We start from the raw sequence: 19511 nt of genomic DNA on the forward strand, positions 1-19511 counted from the left end.
TGGTGCAATAGGAGGAGTTATAGGGAGGGTTATATGGAGCAATAGGAGGAGTTTTAGGGAGGGATATATGGTGCAATATGAGGAGTTATAGGGAGGGTTATATGGTACAATAGGAGGAGTTATAGGGAGGGTTATATGGGGCAGTAGGAGGAGTTAAAGGGAGGGTTATATGGTGCAATAGGAGGAGTAATAGGGAGGGTTATATGGTGCAATAGGAGGAGTTATAGGAAGGGTTATATGGTGCAATAAGAGGAGTTATAGGGAGGGTTATATGGTGCAATAGGAGGAGTTATAGGGAGGGTTATATGGTGCAATAGGAGGAGTTATAGGGAGAGTTATATGGTGCAATATGAGGGGTTATAGGGAGGGTTATATGGTGCAATAGGAGGAGTTATAGGGAGGGTTATATGGTGCAATAGGAGGAGTTATAGGGAGAGTTATATGGTGCAATATGAGGAGTTATAGGGAGGGTTATATGGTGCAATAGGAGGAGTTATAGGGAGGGTTATATAGTGCAATAGGAGGAGTTATAGGGAGGGTTATACGGTGCAGTAGGAGGAGTTATAGGGAGGGTTATATGGTGCAATATGAGGAGTTATATGGAGGGTTATATGGTGCAATATGAGGAGTTATAGGGAGGGTCATATGGTGCAATAGGAGTTATAGGGAGGGTTATATTATGCAATAGGAGTTATAGGGAGGGTTATATTATGCAATAGGAGTTATAGGGAGGGTTATATGGTGCAATAGGAGTTATAGGGAGGGTTATATGATGCATTAGGAGGAGTTATAGGGAGGGTTATATGGTGCAATAGGAGGAGTTATAGGGAGGGTTATATGGTGCAATAGGAGGAGTTATAGGAAGGGTTATATGGTGCAATAGGAGGAGTTATAGGGAGGGTTATATGGGCCAATAGGAGGAGTAATAGTGAGGGTTATATGGTGCAATAGGAGGAGTTATAGGGAGGGTTATATGGTGCAATAGAAGGAGTTATAGGAAGGGTTATATGGTGCAATAGGAGGAGTTATAGGGAGGGTTATATGATGCAATAGGAGGAGTTATAGGGAGGGTTATATGGTGCAATAGGAGGAGTTATAGGAAGGGTTATATGGTGCAATAGGAGGAGTTATAGGGAGGGTTATATGGTGCAATAGGAGGAGTTATAGGGAGGGTTATATGGTGCAATAGAAGGAGTTATAGGAAGGGTTATATGGTGCAATAGGAGTTCTATTCCCCCCAAAAAGCCAAAATTCTGGGATAATTTAAAGTTTATGTCAAACGGACTACTTAAGGAAAATGAATTAGTGCATAAACATCAGCAGCAGCAAAACACATAGTCCATTAAGAGCTGCCTTGTAATATATTTCCTATAAGGGATCTCTTTTATCAGGACCAGTATACACAATACACACAGCATTTCTCCTTTAAGGTATTTCCCACCTGGTTATAATTGTGTTAGAAAAAGATCCCAATCCAGTCTGTTTGTGGCAGCTGAGAAGCTGAGCTCCCCATTCCAGACTGGATTCTGCTGTTCCAGGTTTTGCAGCATTTTCACTCCTGAGTCCTGGGCTGTATCGCTGATTGTGTGACATCACCTGCACCTGTGCTGAGCTCACCTGCAGGTGCAGGAACTGAGACAGATTCACCATCAGCGCTGCAATCACCTGCACAAGCTTTATCCACAGTCACATTTATATTTCTGATCTTAAACTGGGAGTTCTTCTTGGTTTAATTCTGGTCGTAGAAACTGCAGGCTGACTGTGTTTGCTGGTCTCACCCGCTGGTTTATTAATAACTTTACTGGGCTCCCCTGTCTGCTTATTACCCCCAGCCTCTCTCACCTGTCTGCTGATTACCCCCATCCTCTCTCCCCTGTCTGCTGATTACCCCCAGCCTCTCTCACCTGTCTGCTGATTACCCCCATCCTCTCTCCCCTGTCTGCTGATTACCCCCAGCCTCTCTCACCTGTCTGCTGATTACCCCCAGCCTCTCTCACCTGTCTGGTGATTACCCCCAGCCTCTGTCACCTGTCTGGTGATTACCCCCAGCCTCTCTCACCTGTCTGGTGATTACCCCCAGCCTCTGTCACCTGTCTGCTGATTACCCCCAGCCTCTCTCACCTGTCTGGTGATTACCCCCAGCCTCTCTCACCTGTCTGGTGATTACCCCCAGCCTCTCTCACCTGTCTGCTGATTACCCCCAGCCTCTCTCACCTGTCTGCTGATTACCCCCAGCCTCTCTCTCCTGTCTGCTGATTACCCCCCACCCTCTCTCCCCTGTCTGCTGATTACCCCCACCCTCTCTCCCCTGTCTGCTGATTACCCCCAGCCTCTCTCCCCTGTCTGCTGATTACCCCCAGCCTCTCTCCCCTGTCTGCTGATTACCCCCAGCCTCTCTCCCCTGTCTGCTGATTACCCCCAGCCTCTCTCCCCGTCTGCTGATTACCCCCAGCCTCTCTCACCTGTCTGCTGATTACCCCCAGCCTCTCTCCCCTGTCTGCTGATTACCCCCAGCCTCTCTCACCTGTCTGCCGATTACCCCCAGCCTCTCTCACCTGTCTGCTGATTACCCCCAGCCTCTCTCCTCTGTCTGCTGATTACCCCCAGCCTCTCTCCTCTGTCTGCTGATTACCCCCAGCCTCTCTCCCCTGTCTGCTGATTACCCCCACCCTCTCTCACCTGTCTGCTGATTACCCCCACCCTCTCTCACCTGTCTGCTGATTACCCCCAGCCTCTCTCACCTGTCTGCTGATTACCCCCAGCCTCTCTCCTCTGTCTGCTGATTACCCCCAGCCTCTCTCCCCTGTCTGCTGATTACCCCCAGCCTCTCTCACCTGTCTGCTGATTACCCCCAGCCTCTCTCACCTGTCTGCTGATTACCCCCAGCCTCTCTCCCCTGTCTGCTGATTACCCCCAGCCTCTCTTCCCTGTCTGCTGATTACCCCCAGCCTCTCTCACCTGTCTGCTGATTACCCCCAGCCTCTCTCACCTGTCTGCTGATTACCCCCAGCCTCTCTTACATGTCTGCTGATTACCCCCAGCCTCTCTCCCCTGTCTGCTAATTACCCCCAGCCTCTCTCCCCTGTCTGCTGATTACCCCCAGCCTCTCTCACCTGTCTGCTGATTACCCCCAGCCTCTCTCACCTTTACTGGGCTCCCCTGTCTGATTACCCCCAATCTGCCTGTAGGGAGGAGTTATAGGGAGGGTTATATGGTGCAATAGGAGGAGTTATATGATGCAGTAGGAGGAGTTAAAGGGAGGGTTATATGGTGCAATAGGAGGAGTTATAGGGAGCATTATATGGTGCAATAGGAGGAGTTATAGGGAGGGTTATACGTTGCAATAGGAGGAGTTATAGGAAGGCTTATACGGTGCAATAGGAGGAGTTATAGGGAGGGTTATATGGCGCAATAGGAGGAGTTATAGGAAGGGTTATATGGTGCAATAGGAGGAGCTATAGGAAGGGTTATATGGTGCAATAGGAGGAGTTATAGGAAGGCTTATACGGTGCAATAGGAGGAGTTATAGGGAGGGTTATATGGTACAATAGGAGGAGTTATAGGGAGGGTTATATGGTACAATAGGAGGAGTTATAGGGAGGGTTATATGGTATAATAGGAGGAGTTATAGGGTGGGTTATATGGTGCTATAGGAAGAGTTATAAGGAGGAGTATACGGTGCAATAGGAGAAGTTATAGGGAGGGTTATACGGTGAAATAGGATGAGTTATAGGGAGCGATAAATGGGGCAATAGGTGGAGTTTGTAGCTCTTTTGGTTTTGTTTGGCAGTGAAGTGGTTAGTGCTCAGTAGTTTGTACAGAATTTGACAGTCTCCCCTGTTAACCATATAGGGTATTATGGTTCCCAGTCTGGCAGCCTGTTAACCCTCTGCCCTCCAGGGCCGGTGAGCATGCTCAGGCAGCATTCTGTGTTGGGACTTGCTTGCTGGAGGGAGGTGTGTGCAGGGAGGTTGGATGTGAAGGCTGTGAGGAGATGCAGGCAGTTTGGCAGGGAGCTGCGTGTGGTGCAGAATGGATCCAGAGGATGGGCGCTGCTATATTGACGACCTAATACTGCAGGGCCAAGGTAGGATCATGAGATGCTGGGGCTGATTTCTGGGTGCTTTTCTGGACATACGTTTGGGCACAAGGATATCATTTTACTGGGTTTCACCCTACAAGTGCTTCTCAGTGTCTCCCAGTAATTCTTGTGCTCTGTCTGTTTGTATTTATCACATAGCACAGACAGACACAGATCTTACACCTGATTCAGCTGGGAAGGGACTGGGCAGGTGACTCTGTTAGCTCATTGCCACCAAACCCCTTGTGAAGAGGAGGATAAGGGATGTCTGATACCTGAGGGGGCCCCTGTGCTTCTTTCTCTACTCTTGAACACCTCATTCAGCTTACGTTCCTTCTCCTCTCCCACCCATCTTTCTATTGCCCCCATCCCTCTTCACATTACCCCCACTCACTCTCCTCTCACCCTGATATTACACTATCCCCCAGTCCCTATCTTACATTAATCCTTTTTACTGCACCTCTATTACGTCCCCCATAGGTGACAAAGTATCCCCAGTAGCTCAGTCGCATGTTTTCTTTTCTCACCTCTGCTCCTCCTCTCTGAGGCTGAGTGGGGATGATGCAGGCAGTGCACTAGATTTCCTAAAATAGGCAATAGGTGAGTGTACAAAGCTCAGTGTGCAACTGGCCGCCAGCAGGCTTAGGAGTGACTTATAAAACCTGTATTACTTTGCATATCGTTGTATGTGCTGTGGTTACCAGGAATCACTAATTTAGATTAATCCTGTGGCTTAGGTTGCTCTGTCTTAATCAAATACTTACAGCTGGCTATCTGCATACTCAGCGTGCGCTGGCTATCTGCATACTCACTGTGCACTGGCTATCTGCATACGCACCGTGCGCTGGCTATCTGCATACTCACCGTGCACTGGCTATCTGCATACTCACTGTGCGCTGGCTATCTGCATACTCACCGTGCACTGGCTATCTGCATACTCACTGTGCGCTGGCTATCTGCATACTCACCGTGCACTGGCTATCTGCATTCTCACCGTGCGCTGGCTATCTGCATACTCACCGTGCACTGGCTATCTGCATACTCACTGTGCGCTGGCTATCTGCATACTCAGCGAGCGCTGGCTATCTGCATACTCAGCGTGCGCTGGCTATCTGCATACTCAGCGTGCGCTGGCTATCTGCATTCTCACCGTGCGCTGGCTATCTGCATACTCACCGTGCGCTGGCTATCTGCATTCTCACCGTGCACTGGCTATCTGCATACTCACCGTGCGCTGGCTATCTGCATACTCACCGTGCGCTGGCTATCTGCATACTCACCGTGCGCTGGCTATCTGCATACTCACCGTGCGCTGGCTATCTGCATACTCACAGTGCGCTGGCTATCTGCATTCTCACCGTGCGCTGGCTATCTGCATACTCACCGTGCGCTGGCTATCTGCATTCTCACCGTGCACTGGCTATCTGTATACTCACCGTGCGCTGGCTATCTGTATACTCACCGTGCGCTGACTATCTGCATACTCACCGTGCGCTGGCTATCTGCATACTCACCGTGCGCTGACTATCTGCATACTCAGCGTGCGCTGGCTATCTGCATACTCAGCGTGCGCTGGCTATCTGCATACTCAGCGTGCGCTGGCTATCTGCATACTCACCGTGCGCTGACTATCTGCATACTCACCGTGCGCTGGCTATCTGCATACTCACCGTGCGCTGGCTATCTGCATTCTCACCGTGCGCTGGCTATCTGCATACTCACTGTGCACTCACTGCTTGTATACCCACGGCCACTCACTACACATTAGTCGCATCACTACCCATTTATATATATATCTTGGAAAAGCCTGGATTCAGAGTCACATACTTAATCAGACGTGATCCTTTCAAGTAATTCATCAGGGTGATCTTCTGTGTCAAACACAAAATTGCCATTGCACTCAAAAAAATCCTTAAAAAAACAATAATCTTTATTGTATAAAGTTTTAAAATACATTGGAGGGATTTCACAGAAACTTACGCGTTTCGTGCCCATGCTTGACACTTCTTCACGAATGCTGGCACACTGCTACAGTGTGATTTACAGTATCGGATCTGCAGCAACGGGTTTTAGTTTGCTTGATCTGATGTGATCTGTGTATCTTATCTTCCTCTGTCCCTCAGCTCCTGTACACATGTGTCCAATAGAAACCTTGTGTCACCATGGTGCACGTACAACACAGTTGTGACCTCACAGGCAGGACCTGCCCACCGTCAGTCTGTAGTTTTGTTTTATTAACAATAAAACTATAGCAAGTGTCATATTGTCAGATTATGTATATATTATAGTGATTTCCTTTTTTTTTCTTAAAGGAATAGAAAGGCTAAAAAAATGTGCATAAATGCATTTCAATTTTAAATAGACATATTCTTGCAATATACTTCAATTAACAACAATGCTTCTAACAAATGCTATTACTATTGCAGCAGCATATGCACATATGCTACATGTGACTAGCACATTGGGATACAAGCACCAGCCACTGCTGACCATCTGAAATGGTGTACATAATGCAATGTCGCTAAATCTTTTTGGTTACTTGCATTAAAGGGACAGTCTAGGCCAAAATAAACTTTCATGATTCAGATAGAGCATGTAATTTTAAACAATTTTCCAATTTACTTTTATCACCAATTTTGCTTTGTTCTCTTGGTATTCTTAGTTGAAAGCTTAACCTAGGAGGTTCATATGCTAATTTCTTAGACCTTGAAGCCCACTTCTTTCAGATTGCATTTTAACAGTTTTTCACCACTAGAGGGTGTTAGTTCTCATATTTCATATAGATAACACTGTGCTCGTGCACGTGAAGCTTTCTGGGAGCAGGCACTGATTGGCTAGACTGCAAGTCTGTCAATAGAACTGAAAAAAGGGGCAGTTTGCAGAGGCTTAGATACAAGATAATCACAGAGGTTAAAAGTATATTATAACTGTGTTAGTTATGCAAAACTGGGAAATGGGTAATAAGGGGATTATCTATCTTTTAAAACAATACAAATTCTGGTGTAGACTGTCCCTTTAATACAAAATGAAGACGGCTGCACTGTATGCAGACATCGGCAGCGTGTTATTGTGCCTGGGCACGTCCCAGTGCTTTATAAATGATATTAGTTATGAATTAAAACAACTTCAGCAACTGCATTAAAAACAAACTCATTTATCATGAATCAGAAAATATCCAATTTACTTGTTTTATCAACTTCATTCTCTTAGTATCCTTTGCTGAAGGAGCTGTGATGCACACCTGTGGTCTAGCTGAACACATGGGTGAGCCAATGACAAGATGCATATATGTGCAGCCACCAATCAGCCGCTAGCTTTCAGAAGTGCATTTCTGCTCCTGAGAATACCTAGGTAGTTTGTGTGATGAGTGTAACCAGTGTGTTCTTTATGTGTTGTAGGGAAGAGAAATAGGTCACTGTATATCAGCTAGGTGTAGTGTATGTTATTCTGTAGGGAGCACAGTAACTAGAGAATAATGACTCATATCAGTACTGCAGTGCTAATATGTATTTAGTTTATCTATAAGCACATTTGTATTACAGGAGCCCTGCAGGTGAGAGAACAATATACCGAGGAACTGTTAGACCTCCCTGATCTAACGTCTCTTCAGCTAAATCTGCTGAAGCTTTCAGGGGAAGTTTGTGTCCGTTTGGCCCCAGTGGTGTCCTGACAATATTGTGGATATGAGTGTTGATAATAAAGGGGACACAAAGCTTCGGGTCATCTATAGTATTAAACTTTTGGTGCCAGATTGGGATACAGTTCATTACATCCTCCCTGGCACCCAAGGGGTTTATAAGAGTACTGTGCACGGTAAAGCTGCTGTCATTGGTTGCCTGTTTTTGTCCCAGTGACATTGTCACCTTTCAGAAAATATGAGAACCAGATTTGCGTGTTGCTTGAGCTCTAGACTCCTATTTTGGAGAGTTGGAGCAAGTTAGCTGTTATTCTTGTGTGGTCCTGATGTGTACGAGCGTGACAAACCTAGTCATTTTACAATAGTGTTTTGCTAACCTTCTTGGTAGCCAAAGGGGTTAAGAGAAAGGTCTCCAAACGCTCTGTTTCCTGGAGTTCCCAATAAATACAGCTATGTGGTGCCTGTATTTCTGGTCTAATCTGTGAGTTGTGTGTTTGCTTTTCTTCGTAGCACCCTATCCTAGTAATATTCTAAGTCTGGCATATGACACGGTCTCTCCCTTGTTATTTTTATCCTGCTAATTCCTGGCCCCCTCCGCTGCCTCTGCTCTGCAGATCTGTCACACTCCTACATACTGATAAACAGGTCCACGGCGGTTCAGGGTCTTGCTTCGGTTGGTGGTCTCCCATGAAGATTGTCCCAGGTAGGTCCATGACAGGATCCCCAATAACTTTTGGACTGCATAGAATATTTTTGGAAGCAGTGTTCTGGCAAATGCCATCCCGATGAGATCTCCATGCCTAGGATGTGTTGCTGCATTACAGACTATGTCTGTGTTTAGAAACATTCAGGGGCTGTCAGGCGCCTACGGTTTTTTAGTTTTTTTTGGTGTGAGATGGGTAGTGCCAAAAAAGGGTGCAGAGGGGGAGTTATGTGAAAGGTGATGGTTTGGGGGATGGGTGAAGATGCTGTGGTGTGATAGGGTTACAGTGTGATCTAGAGGTAACAATTCCTGAGTGGTGGTGCCTAACTGTACCTGATCCTTGTGTATCATATATGTTCTTTTTTATCTTTCATAATCTACATATGTCACTTCTGCCTGCTGTGTATTCACAGGGGCATTTAGTCTTATGTCCTTTTGTCTTAAAGGGGCAGTCAAGTCCAAAATAAACGTTCATGATTCAGATTGGGTATGTCATTTTAAACAACTTTCCAATTTACCTTTATCACCAATTTTGCTTTGTTCTCTTGGTATTCTTAGTTGAAAGCTAAACCTAGGAGGTAAATATGCTAATTTTTTATGCCTTGAAGGTCGCCTCTTATCTGAATGCATTTTGACAGTTTTTCACAACGAGAGGGTATTAGTTTATGCGTGTCATATAAATAACATTAAGCTCACGCAGGTGAAGTTACCTAGGAGTCAGCACTGATTGTCAAAAATGCAAGTCTGTCAACAGAACTGAGATAAGAGGTCAGTCTGCAGAGGCTTAGATACAAGGTAATTACAGATGTAAAACGGGTATTATTATAACTGTCCCTTTAATGTTCCCATGTAACTAGTAGTGATAAATGTCTAAACTAGCCTTTTATTTGTCCCTTTACTTTGTCTCCGTTAATTATAACAAAAAGGTGCCCCATGTGTCAACTACAATTCTGCAAAAAAGTACTTTCACTAATTTCTCTGGAACAAATGACCCTGCAAAATGCTTTTAGGTTTCTATCATATCCCCCCTCTCCCTTCTCCTCTCTGAGCTATACATATTAGGCCATGAAGTATCTCCTTGTTTAATTGTGTAGACCGCGTACCGGTTTAGTAGCCTCTTTGTATTAGGGCTAGAGTAACCAGAACTGTACACAATACACAGGATGTACCATAACTAGTGATCTATAAATGAATGTAAGGCATCAGTATATACTGCTAATGTACTATAACTAGTGATCTATAAATGAATGTAAGGCATCAGTATATGCTGCTAATGTACTATAACTAGTGATCTATAAATGAATGTAAGGCATCAGTATATGCTGCTAATGTACAATAACTAGTGATCTATAAATGAATGTAAGGCATCAGTATATGCTGCTAATGTACTATAACTAGTGATCTATAAATGAATGTAAGGCATCAGTATATGCTGCTAATGTACTATAACTAGTGATCTATAAATGAATGTAAGGCATCAGTATATGCTGCTAATGTACAATAACTAGTGATCTATAAATGAATGTAAGGCATCAGTATATGCTGCTAATGTACAATAACTAGTGATCTATAAATGAATGTAAGGGCATCAGTATATACTGCTAATGTACAATAACTAGTGATCTATAAATGAATGTAAGGCATCAGTATATACTGCTAATGTACAATAACTAGTGATCTATAAATGAATGTAAGGCATCAGTATATGCTGCAAATGTACAATAGCTAGTGATCTATAAATGAATGTTAGGGCATCACTATATACTGTTAATGTACTATAACTAGTGATCTATAAATGAATGTAAGGCATCAGTATATACTGCTAATGTACAATAACTAGTGATCTATAAATGAATGTAGGGGCATCAGTATATACTGCTAATGTACAATAACTAGTGATCTATAAATGAATGTAAGGCATCAGTATATACTGCTAATGTACAATAACTAGTGATCTATAAATGAATGTTAGGGCATCAGTATATACTGCTAATGTACAATAACTAGTGATCTATAAATGAATGTAAGGCATCAGTATATACTGCTAATGTACAATAACTAGTGATCTATAAATGAATGTAAGGCATCAGTATATACTGCTAATGTACAATAACTAGTGATCTATAAATGAATGTAAGGCATCAGTATATGCTGCTAATGTACAATAACTAGTGATCTATAAATGAATGTAAGAGCATCAGTATATACTGCTAATGTACAATAACTAGTGATCTATACATGAATGTAAGGCATCAGTATATGCTGCTAATGTACAATAACTAGTGGTCTATAAATGAATGTAAGGGCATCAGTATATGCTGCTAATGTACAATAACTAGTGATCTATAAATGAATGTAAGGGCATCAGTATATATTGCTAATGTACAATAACTAGTGATCTATAAATGAATGTAAGGGCATCAGTATATACTGCTAATGTACAATAACTAGTGATCTATAAATGAATGTAAGGCATCAGTATATACTGCTAATGTACAATAAATAGTGATCTATACATGAATGTAAGGGCATCAGTATATGCTGCTAATGTACAATAACTAGTGATCTATAAATGAATGTAAGGCATTAGTATATGCTGCTAATGTACAATAGCTAGTGATCTATACATGAATGTAAGGGCATCAGTATATACTGCTAATGTACAATAACTAGTGATCTATAAATGAATGTAAGGGCATCAGTATATGCTGCTAATGTATAATAACTAGTGATCTATAAATGAATGTAAGGCATCAGTATATACTGCTAATGTACAATAACTAGTGATCTATAAATGAATGTAAGGGCATTAGTATATGCTGCTAATGTACAATAACTAGTGATCTATAAATGAATGTAAGGCATCAGTATATGCTGCTAATGTACAATAACTAGTGATCTATACATGAATGTAAGGGCATCAGTATATACTGCTAATGTACAATAACTAGTGATCTATACATGAATGTAAGGGCATCAGTATATGCTGCTAATGTACAATAACTAGTGATCTATAAATGAATGTAAGGGCATCAGTATATGCTGCTAATGTACAACAACTAGTAATCTATAAATGAATGTAAGGGCATCAGTATATGCTGCTAATGTACAATAACGAGTGATCTATAAATGAATGTAAGGCATCAGTATATACTGCTAATGTACAATAACTAGTGATCTATAAATGAATGTAAGGCATCAGTATATGCTGCAAATGTACAATAACTAGGGATCTATAAATGAATGTAAGAGCATCAGTATATACTGCTAATGTACAATAACTAGTGATCTATACATGAATGTAAGGCATCAGTATATGCTGCTAATGTACAATAACTAGTGGTCTATAAATGAATGTAAGGGCATCAGTATATGCTGCTAATGTACAATAACTAGTGATCTATAAATGAATGCATGGCATCAGTATATGCTGCTAATGTACAATAACTAGTGATCTATAAATGAATGTAAGGGCATCAGTATATATTGCTTATGTACAATAACTAGTGATCTATAAATGAATGTAAGGGCATCAGTATATACTGCTAATGTACAATAACTAGTGATCTATAAATGAATGTAAGGCATCAGTATATACTGCTAATGTACAATAAATAGTGATCTATACATGAATGTAAGGGCATCAGTATATGCTGCTAATGTACAATAACTAGTGATCTATAAATGAATGTAAGGCATCAGTATATGCTGCTAATGTACAATAGCTAGTGATCTATACATGAATGTAAGGGCATCAGTATATACTGCTAATGTACAATAACTAGTGATCTATAAATGAATGTAAGGGCATCAGTATATGCTGCTAATGTATAATAACTAGTGATCTATAAATGAATGTAAGGCATCAGTATATACTGCTAATGTACAATAACTAGTGATCTATAAATGAATGTAAGGGCATTAGTATATGCTGCTAATGTACAATAACTAGTGATCTATAAATGAATGTAAGGCATCAGTATATGCTGCTAATGTACAATAACTAGTGATCTATACATGAATGTAAGGGCATCAGTATATACTGCTAATGTACAATAACTAGTGATCTATACATGAATGTAAGGGCATCAGTATATGCTGCTAATGTACAATAACTAGTGATCTATAAATGAATGTAAGGGCATCAGTATATGCTGCTAATGTACAACAACTAGTAATCTATAAATGAATGTAAGGGCATCAGTATATGCTGCTAATGTACAATAACGAGTGATCTATAAATGAATGTAAGGCATCAGTATATACTGCTAATGTACTATAACTAGTGATCTATAAATGAATGTAAGGGCATCAGTATATACTGCTAATGTACAATAACTAGTGATCTATAAATGAATGTAAGGTCATCAGTATATACTGCTAATGTACTATAACTAGTGATCTATAAATGAATGTAAGGGCATCAGTATATACTGCTAATGTACTATAACTAGTGATCTATAAATGAATGTAAGGGCATCAGTATATACTGCTAATGTACAATAACTAGTGATCTATAAATGAATGTAAGGGCATCAGTATATGCTGCTAATGTACAATAACTAGTGATCTATAAATGAATGTAAGGGCATCAGTATATGCTGCTAATGTACAATAACTAGTGATCTATAAATTAATGTAATGCATCAGTATATACTGCTAATGTACAATAACTAGTGATCTATCAATGAATGTAAGGGCATCCGTATATACTGCTAATGTACAATAACTAGTGATCTATAAATTAATGTAAGGGTATCAGTATATACTGCTAATGTACTATAACTAGTGATCTATAAATGAATGTAAGGCATCAGTATATACTGCTAATGTACAATAACTAGTGATCTATAAATGAATGTAAGGGCATCAGTATATGCTGCAAATGTACAATAACTAGTGATCTATAAATTAATGTAATGCATTAGTATATACTGCTAATGTACAATAACTAGTGATCTATCAATGAATGTAAGGGCATCCGTATATACTGCTAATGTACAATAACTAGTGATCTATAAATTAATGTAAGGGTATCAGTATATACTGCTAATGTACTATAACTAGTGATCTATAAATGAATGTAAGGCATCAGTATATACTGCTAATGTACAATAACTAGTGATCTATACATGAATGTAAGGGCATCAGTATATACTGCTAATGTACAATAACTAGTGATCTATAAATGAATGTAAGGCATCAGTATATGCTGCTAATGTACAATAACTAGTGATCTATACATGAATGTAAGGGCATCAGTATATACTGCTAATGTACAATAACTAGTGATCTATAAATGAATGTAAGGGCATCAGTATATGCTACTAATGTACAATAACTAGTGATCTATAAATGAATGTAAGGGCATCAGTATATGCTGCTAATGTACAATAACTAGTGATCTATAAATGAATGTAAGGCATCAGTATATACTGCTAATGTACAATAACTAGTGATCTATACATGAATGTAAGGGCATCAGTATATACTGCTAATGTACAATAACTAGTGATCTATAAATGAATGTAAGGCATCAGTATATACTGCTAATGTACAATAACTAGTGATCTATACATGAATGTAAGGGCATCAGTATATACTGCTAATGTACAATAACTAGTGATCTATAAATGAATGTAAGGGCATCAGTATATGCTGCTAATGTACAATAACTAGTGATCTATAAATGAATGTAAGGGCATCAGTATATGCTGCTAATGTACAATAACTAGTGATCTATAAATGAATGTAAGGTCATCAGTATATACTGCTAATGTACTATAACTAGTGATCTATAAATTAATGTAAGGGCATCAGTATATACTGCTAATGTACAATAACTAGTTATCTATAAATGAATGTAAGGGCATCAGTATATGCTGCTAATGTACAATAACTAGTGATCTATAAATGAATGTAAGGGCATCAGTATATGCTGCTAATGTACAATAACTAGTGGTCTATAAATGAATGTAAGGCATCAGTATATACTGCTAATGTACTATAACTAGTGATCTATAAATGAATGTAAGGCATCAGTATATACTGCTAATGTACAATAACTAGTGATCTATAAATTAATGTAAGGCATCAGTATATACTGCTAATGTACAATAACTAGTGATCTATAAATTAATGTAATGCATCAGTATATGCTGCTAATGTACAATAACTAGTGATCTATAAATTAATGTAATGCATCAGTATATACTGCTAATGTACAATAACTAGTGATATACAAATGAATGTAAGGGCATCAGTATATGCTGCTAATGTACAATAACTAGTGATCTATAAATGAATGTTAGGGCATCAGTATATATTGCTAATGTACAATAACTAGTGATCTATAAATGAATGTAAGAGCATCAGTATATGCTGCTAATGTACAATAACTAGTGATCTATAAATGAATGTAAGGGCATCAGTATATACTGCTAATGTACAATAACTAGTGGTCTATAAATGAATGTAAGGCATCAGTATATGCTGCTAATGTACAATAACTAGTGATCTATAAATGAATGTAAGGGCATCAGTATATGCTGCTAATGTACTATAACTAGTGATCTATAAATGAATGTAAGGCATCAGTATATACTGCTAATGTACAATAACTAGTGATCTATAAATGAATGTTAGGGCATCAGTATATGCTGCTAATGTACTATAACTAGTGATCTATAAATGAATGTAAGGGCATCAGTATATGCTGCTAATGTACAATAACTAGTGATCTATAAATGAATGTAAGAGCATCAGTATATGCTGCTAATGTACAATAACTAGTGATCTATAAATGAATGTAAGAGCATCAGTATATGCTGCTAATGTACAATAACTAGTGATCTATAAATGAATGTAAGGGCATCAGTATATGCTGCTAATGTACAATAACTAGTGATCTATAAATGAATGTAAGGGCATCAGTATATGCTGCTAATGTACAATAACTAGTGATCTATAAATGAATGTAAGGCATCAGTATATACTGCTAATGTACAATAACTAGTGATCTATAAATGAATGTTAGGGCATCAGTATATATTGCTAATGTACAATAACTAGTGATTTATAAATGAATTTAAGAGCATCAGTATATGCTGCTAATGTACAATAACTAGTGATCTATAAATGAATGTGAGGGCATCAGTATATACTGCTAATGTACAATAACTAGTGGTCTATAAATGAATGTAAGGCATCAGTATATGCTGCTAATGTACAATAACTAGTGATCTATAAATGAATGTAAGGGCATCAGTATATGCTGCTAATGTACTATAACTAGTGATCTATAAATGAATGTAAGGGCATCAGTATATACTGCTAATATACAATAACTAGTGATCTATAAATGAATGTAAGGCATCAGTATATGCTGCTAATGTACAATAACTAGTGGTCTATAAATGAATGTGAGGGCATAAGTATATACTGCTAATGTACAATAACTAGTGATCTATAAATGAATGTAATGCATCAGTATATACTGCTAATGTACAATAACTAGTGATCTATAAATGAATGTTAGGGCATCAGTATATGCTGCTAATGTACTATAACTAGTGATCTATAAATGAATGTAAGAGCATCAGTATATACTGCTAATGTACAATAACTAGTGATCTATAAATAAATGTAAGGCATTAGTATATGCTGCTAATGTACAATAAATAGTGATCTATAAATGAATGTAAGGCATCAGTATATACTGCTAATGTACAATAACTAGTGATCTATAAATGAATGTAAGGCATCAGTATATGCTGCTAATGTACAATAACTAGTGATCTATAAATGAATGTAAGGCATCAGTATATGCTGCTAATGTACAATAACTAGTGATCTATAAATGAATGTAAGGCATCAGTATATACTGCTAATGTACAATAACTAGTAATCTATAAATGAATGTAAGGCATCCGTATATACTGCTAATGTACAATAACTAGTGATCTATAAATGAATGTAAGGGCATCAGTATATGCTGCTAATGTACAATAACTAGTGATCTATAAATGAATGTAAGGCATCAGTATATACTGCTAATGTACAATAACTAGTGATCTATAAATGAATGTAAGGGCATCAATATATGCTGCTAATGTACAATAACTAGTGATCTATAAATGAATGTAAGGCATCAGTATATATTGCTAATGTACAATAACTAGTGATCTATAAATGAATGTAAGGCATCAGTATATACTGCTAATGTACAATAACTAGTGATCTATAAATGAATGTAATGCATCAGTATATACTGCTAATGTCCAATAACTAGTGATATATAAATGAATGTAAGGGCATCAGTATATACTGCTAATGTACAATAACTAGTGATCTATAAATGAATGTAAGGGCATCAGTATATGCTGCTAATGTACTATAACTAGTGATCTATAAATGAATGTAAGGCATCAGTATATGCTGCTAATGTACAATAACTAGTGATCTATAAATGAATATAAGGCATCAGTATATACTGCTAATGTACAATAACTAGTGATCTATAAATGAATGTAAGGCATCAGTATATACTGCTAATGTACAATAACTAGTGATCTATAAATGAATGTAAGGCATCAGTATATACTGCTAATGTACAATAACTAGTGATCTATAAATGAATGTTAGGGCATCAGTATATACTGCTAATGTACAATAACTAGTGATCTATAAATGAATGTAAGGGCATTAGTATATACTGCTAATGTACAATAACTAGTGATCTATAAATGAATGTAAGGCATCAGTATATACTGCTAATGTACAATAACTAGTGATCTATAAATGAATGTAAGGCATCAGTATATACTGCTAATGTACAATAACTAGTGATCTATAATGAATGTAAGGGCATCAGTATATACTGCTAATGTACAATAACTAGTGATCTATAAATGAATGTAAGGCATCAGTATATACTGCTAATGTACAATAACTAGTGATCTATAAATGAATGTAAGGCATCAGTATATACTGCTAATGTACAATAACTAGTGATCTATAAATGAATGTAAGGCATCAGTATATGCTGCTAATGTACAATAACTAGTGATCTATAAATGAATGTAAGGGCATCAGTATATGCTGCTAATGTACAATAACTAGTGGTCTATAAATGAATGTAAGAGCATCAGTATATACTGCTAATGTACAATAACTAGTGATCTATACATGAATGTAAGGCATCAGTATATGCTGCTAATGTACAATAACTAGTGATCTATAAATGAATGTAAGGGCATCAGTATATACTGCTAATGTACAATAACTAGTGGTCTATAAATGAATGTAAGAGCATCAGTATATACTGCTAATGTACTATAACTAGTGATCTATAAATGAATGTAAGGCATCAGTATATACTGCTAATGTACTATAACTAGTGATCTATAAATGAATGTAAGGCATCAGTATATACTGCTAATGTACAATAACTAGTGATCTATAAATGAATGTAAGAGCATCAGTATATGCTGCTAATGTACAATAACTAGTGATCTATAAATGAATGTAAGGCATCAGTATATGCTGCTAACGCACAATAACTAGTGATCTATAAATGAATGTAAGGCATCAGTATATGCTGCTAATGTACAATAACTAGTGATCTATAAATGAATTTTATTGCATCAGTATATACTGCTAATGTACAATAACTAGTGATCTATAAATGAATGTAAGGGCATCAGTATATACTGCTAATGTACAATAACTAGTGATCTATAAATTAATGTTAGGGCATCAGTATATACTGCTAATGTACAATAACTAGTGATCTATAAATGAATGTAAGGGCATCAGTATATACTGCTAATGTACAATAACTAGTGATCTATAAATGAATGTTAGGGCATCAGTATATACTGCTAATGTACAATAACTAGTGATCTATAAATGAATGTAAGGCATCAGTATATGCTGCTAATGTACAATAACTAGTGATCTATAAATGAATGTTAGGGCATCAGTATATACTGCTAATGTACAATAACTAGTGATCTATAAATGAATGTAAGGGCATCAGTATATACTGCTAATGTACAATAACTAGTGATCTATAAATGAATGTAAGGCATCAGTATATACTGCTAATGTACAATAACTAGTGATCTATAAATGAATGTAAGGCATCAGTATATGCTGCTAATGTACAATAACTAGTGATCTATAAATGAATGTAAGGCATCAGTATATACTGCTAATGTACAATAACTAGTGATCTATAAATGAATGTAAGGGCATCAGTATATGCTGCTAATGTACAATAACTAGTGATCTATAAATGAATGTAAGGGCATCAGTATATACTGCTAATGTACAATAACTAGTGATCTATAAATGAATGTAAGGCATCAGTATATATTGCTAATGTACAATAACTAGTGATCTATAAATGAATGTAAGGCATCAGTATATACTGCTAATGTACAATAACTAGTGATCTATAAATGAATGTAAGGGCATCAGTATATACTGCTAATGTACAATAACTAGTGATCTATAAATGAATGTAAGGCATCAGTATATACTGCTAATGTACAATAACTAGTGATCTATAAATGAATGTAAGGGCATCAGTATATACTGCTAATGTACAATAACTAGTGATCTATAAATGAATGTAAGGGCATCAGTATATACTGCTAATGTACAATAACTAGTGATCTATAAATGAATGTAAGGCATGAGTATATACTGCTAATGTACAATAACTAGTGATCTATAAATAAATGTAAGGCATCAGTATATGCTGCTAATGTACAATAACTAGTGATCTATAAATGAATGTAAGGCATCAGTATATACTGCTAATGTACAATAACTAGTGATCTATAAATGAATGTAAGGCATCAGTATATATTGCTAATGTACAATAACTAGTGATCTATAAATGAATGTAAGGCATCAGTATATGCTGCTAATGTACAATAACTAGTGATCTATAAATAAATGTAAGGCATCAGTATATATTGCTAATGTACAATAACTAGTGATCTATAAATGAATGTAAGGCATCAGTATATGCTGCTAATGTACAATAACTAGTGATCTATAAATGAATGTAAGGGCATCAG

General features: G+C 37.9%; 1 protein-coding gene across 10 annotated transcripts in view; it reads left to right on the forward strand.

The window, feature by feature from the left end:
- PLEC (plectin) overlaps positions 1-19511 on the forward strand; it is a 476113-nt gene that overhangs the window by 197442 nt on the left and 259160 nt on the right. Inside the window, exon 1 of one of the 10 annotated variants that reach the window (XM_053715467.1) lies at positions 8343-8421. The exons of 8 other annotated variants lie outside the window; for them this stretch is intronic. In XM_053715467.1, the coding sequence (XP_053571442.1) occupies positions 8406-8421 (16 nt within the window). In that variant the 5' untranslated portion in view covers positions 8343-8405. Of the gene's footprint in view, positions 1-8342; positions 8422-19511 lie in introns of those variants that run through there. One more of the 10 variants, XM_053715469.1, reaches the window with a different exon arrangement.

Source organism: Bombina bombina, chromosome 5, assembly GCF_027579735.1.
Source record: "Bombina bombina isolate aBomBom1 chromosome 5, aBomBom1.pri, whole genome shotgun sequence".
Taxonomy (NCBI): domain Eukaryota; kingdom Metazoa; phylum Chordata; class Amphibia; order Anura; family Bombinatoridae; genus Bombina; species Bombina bombina.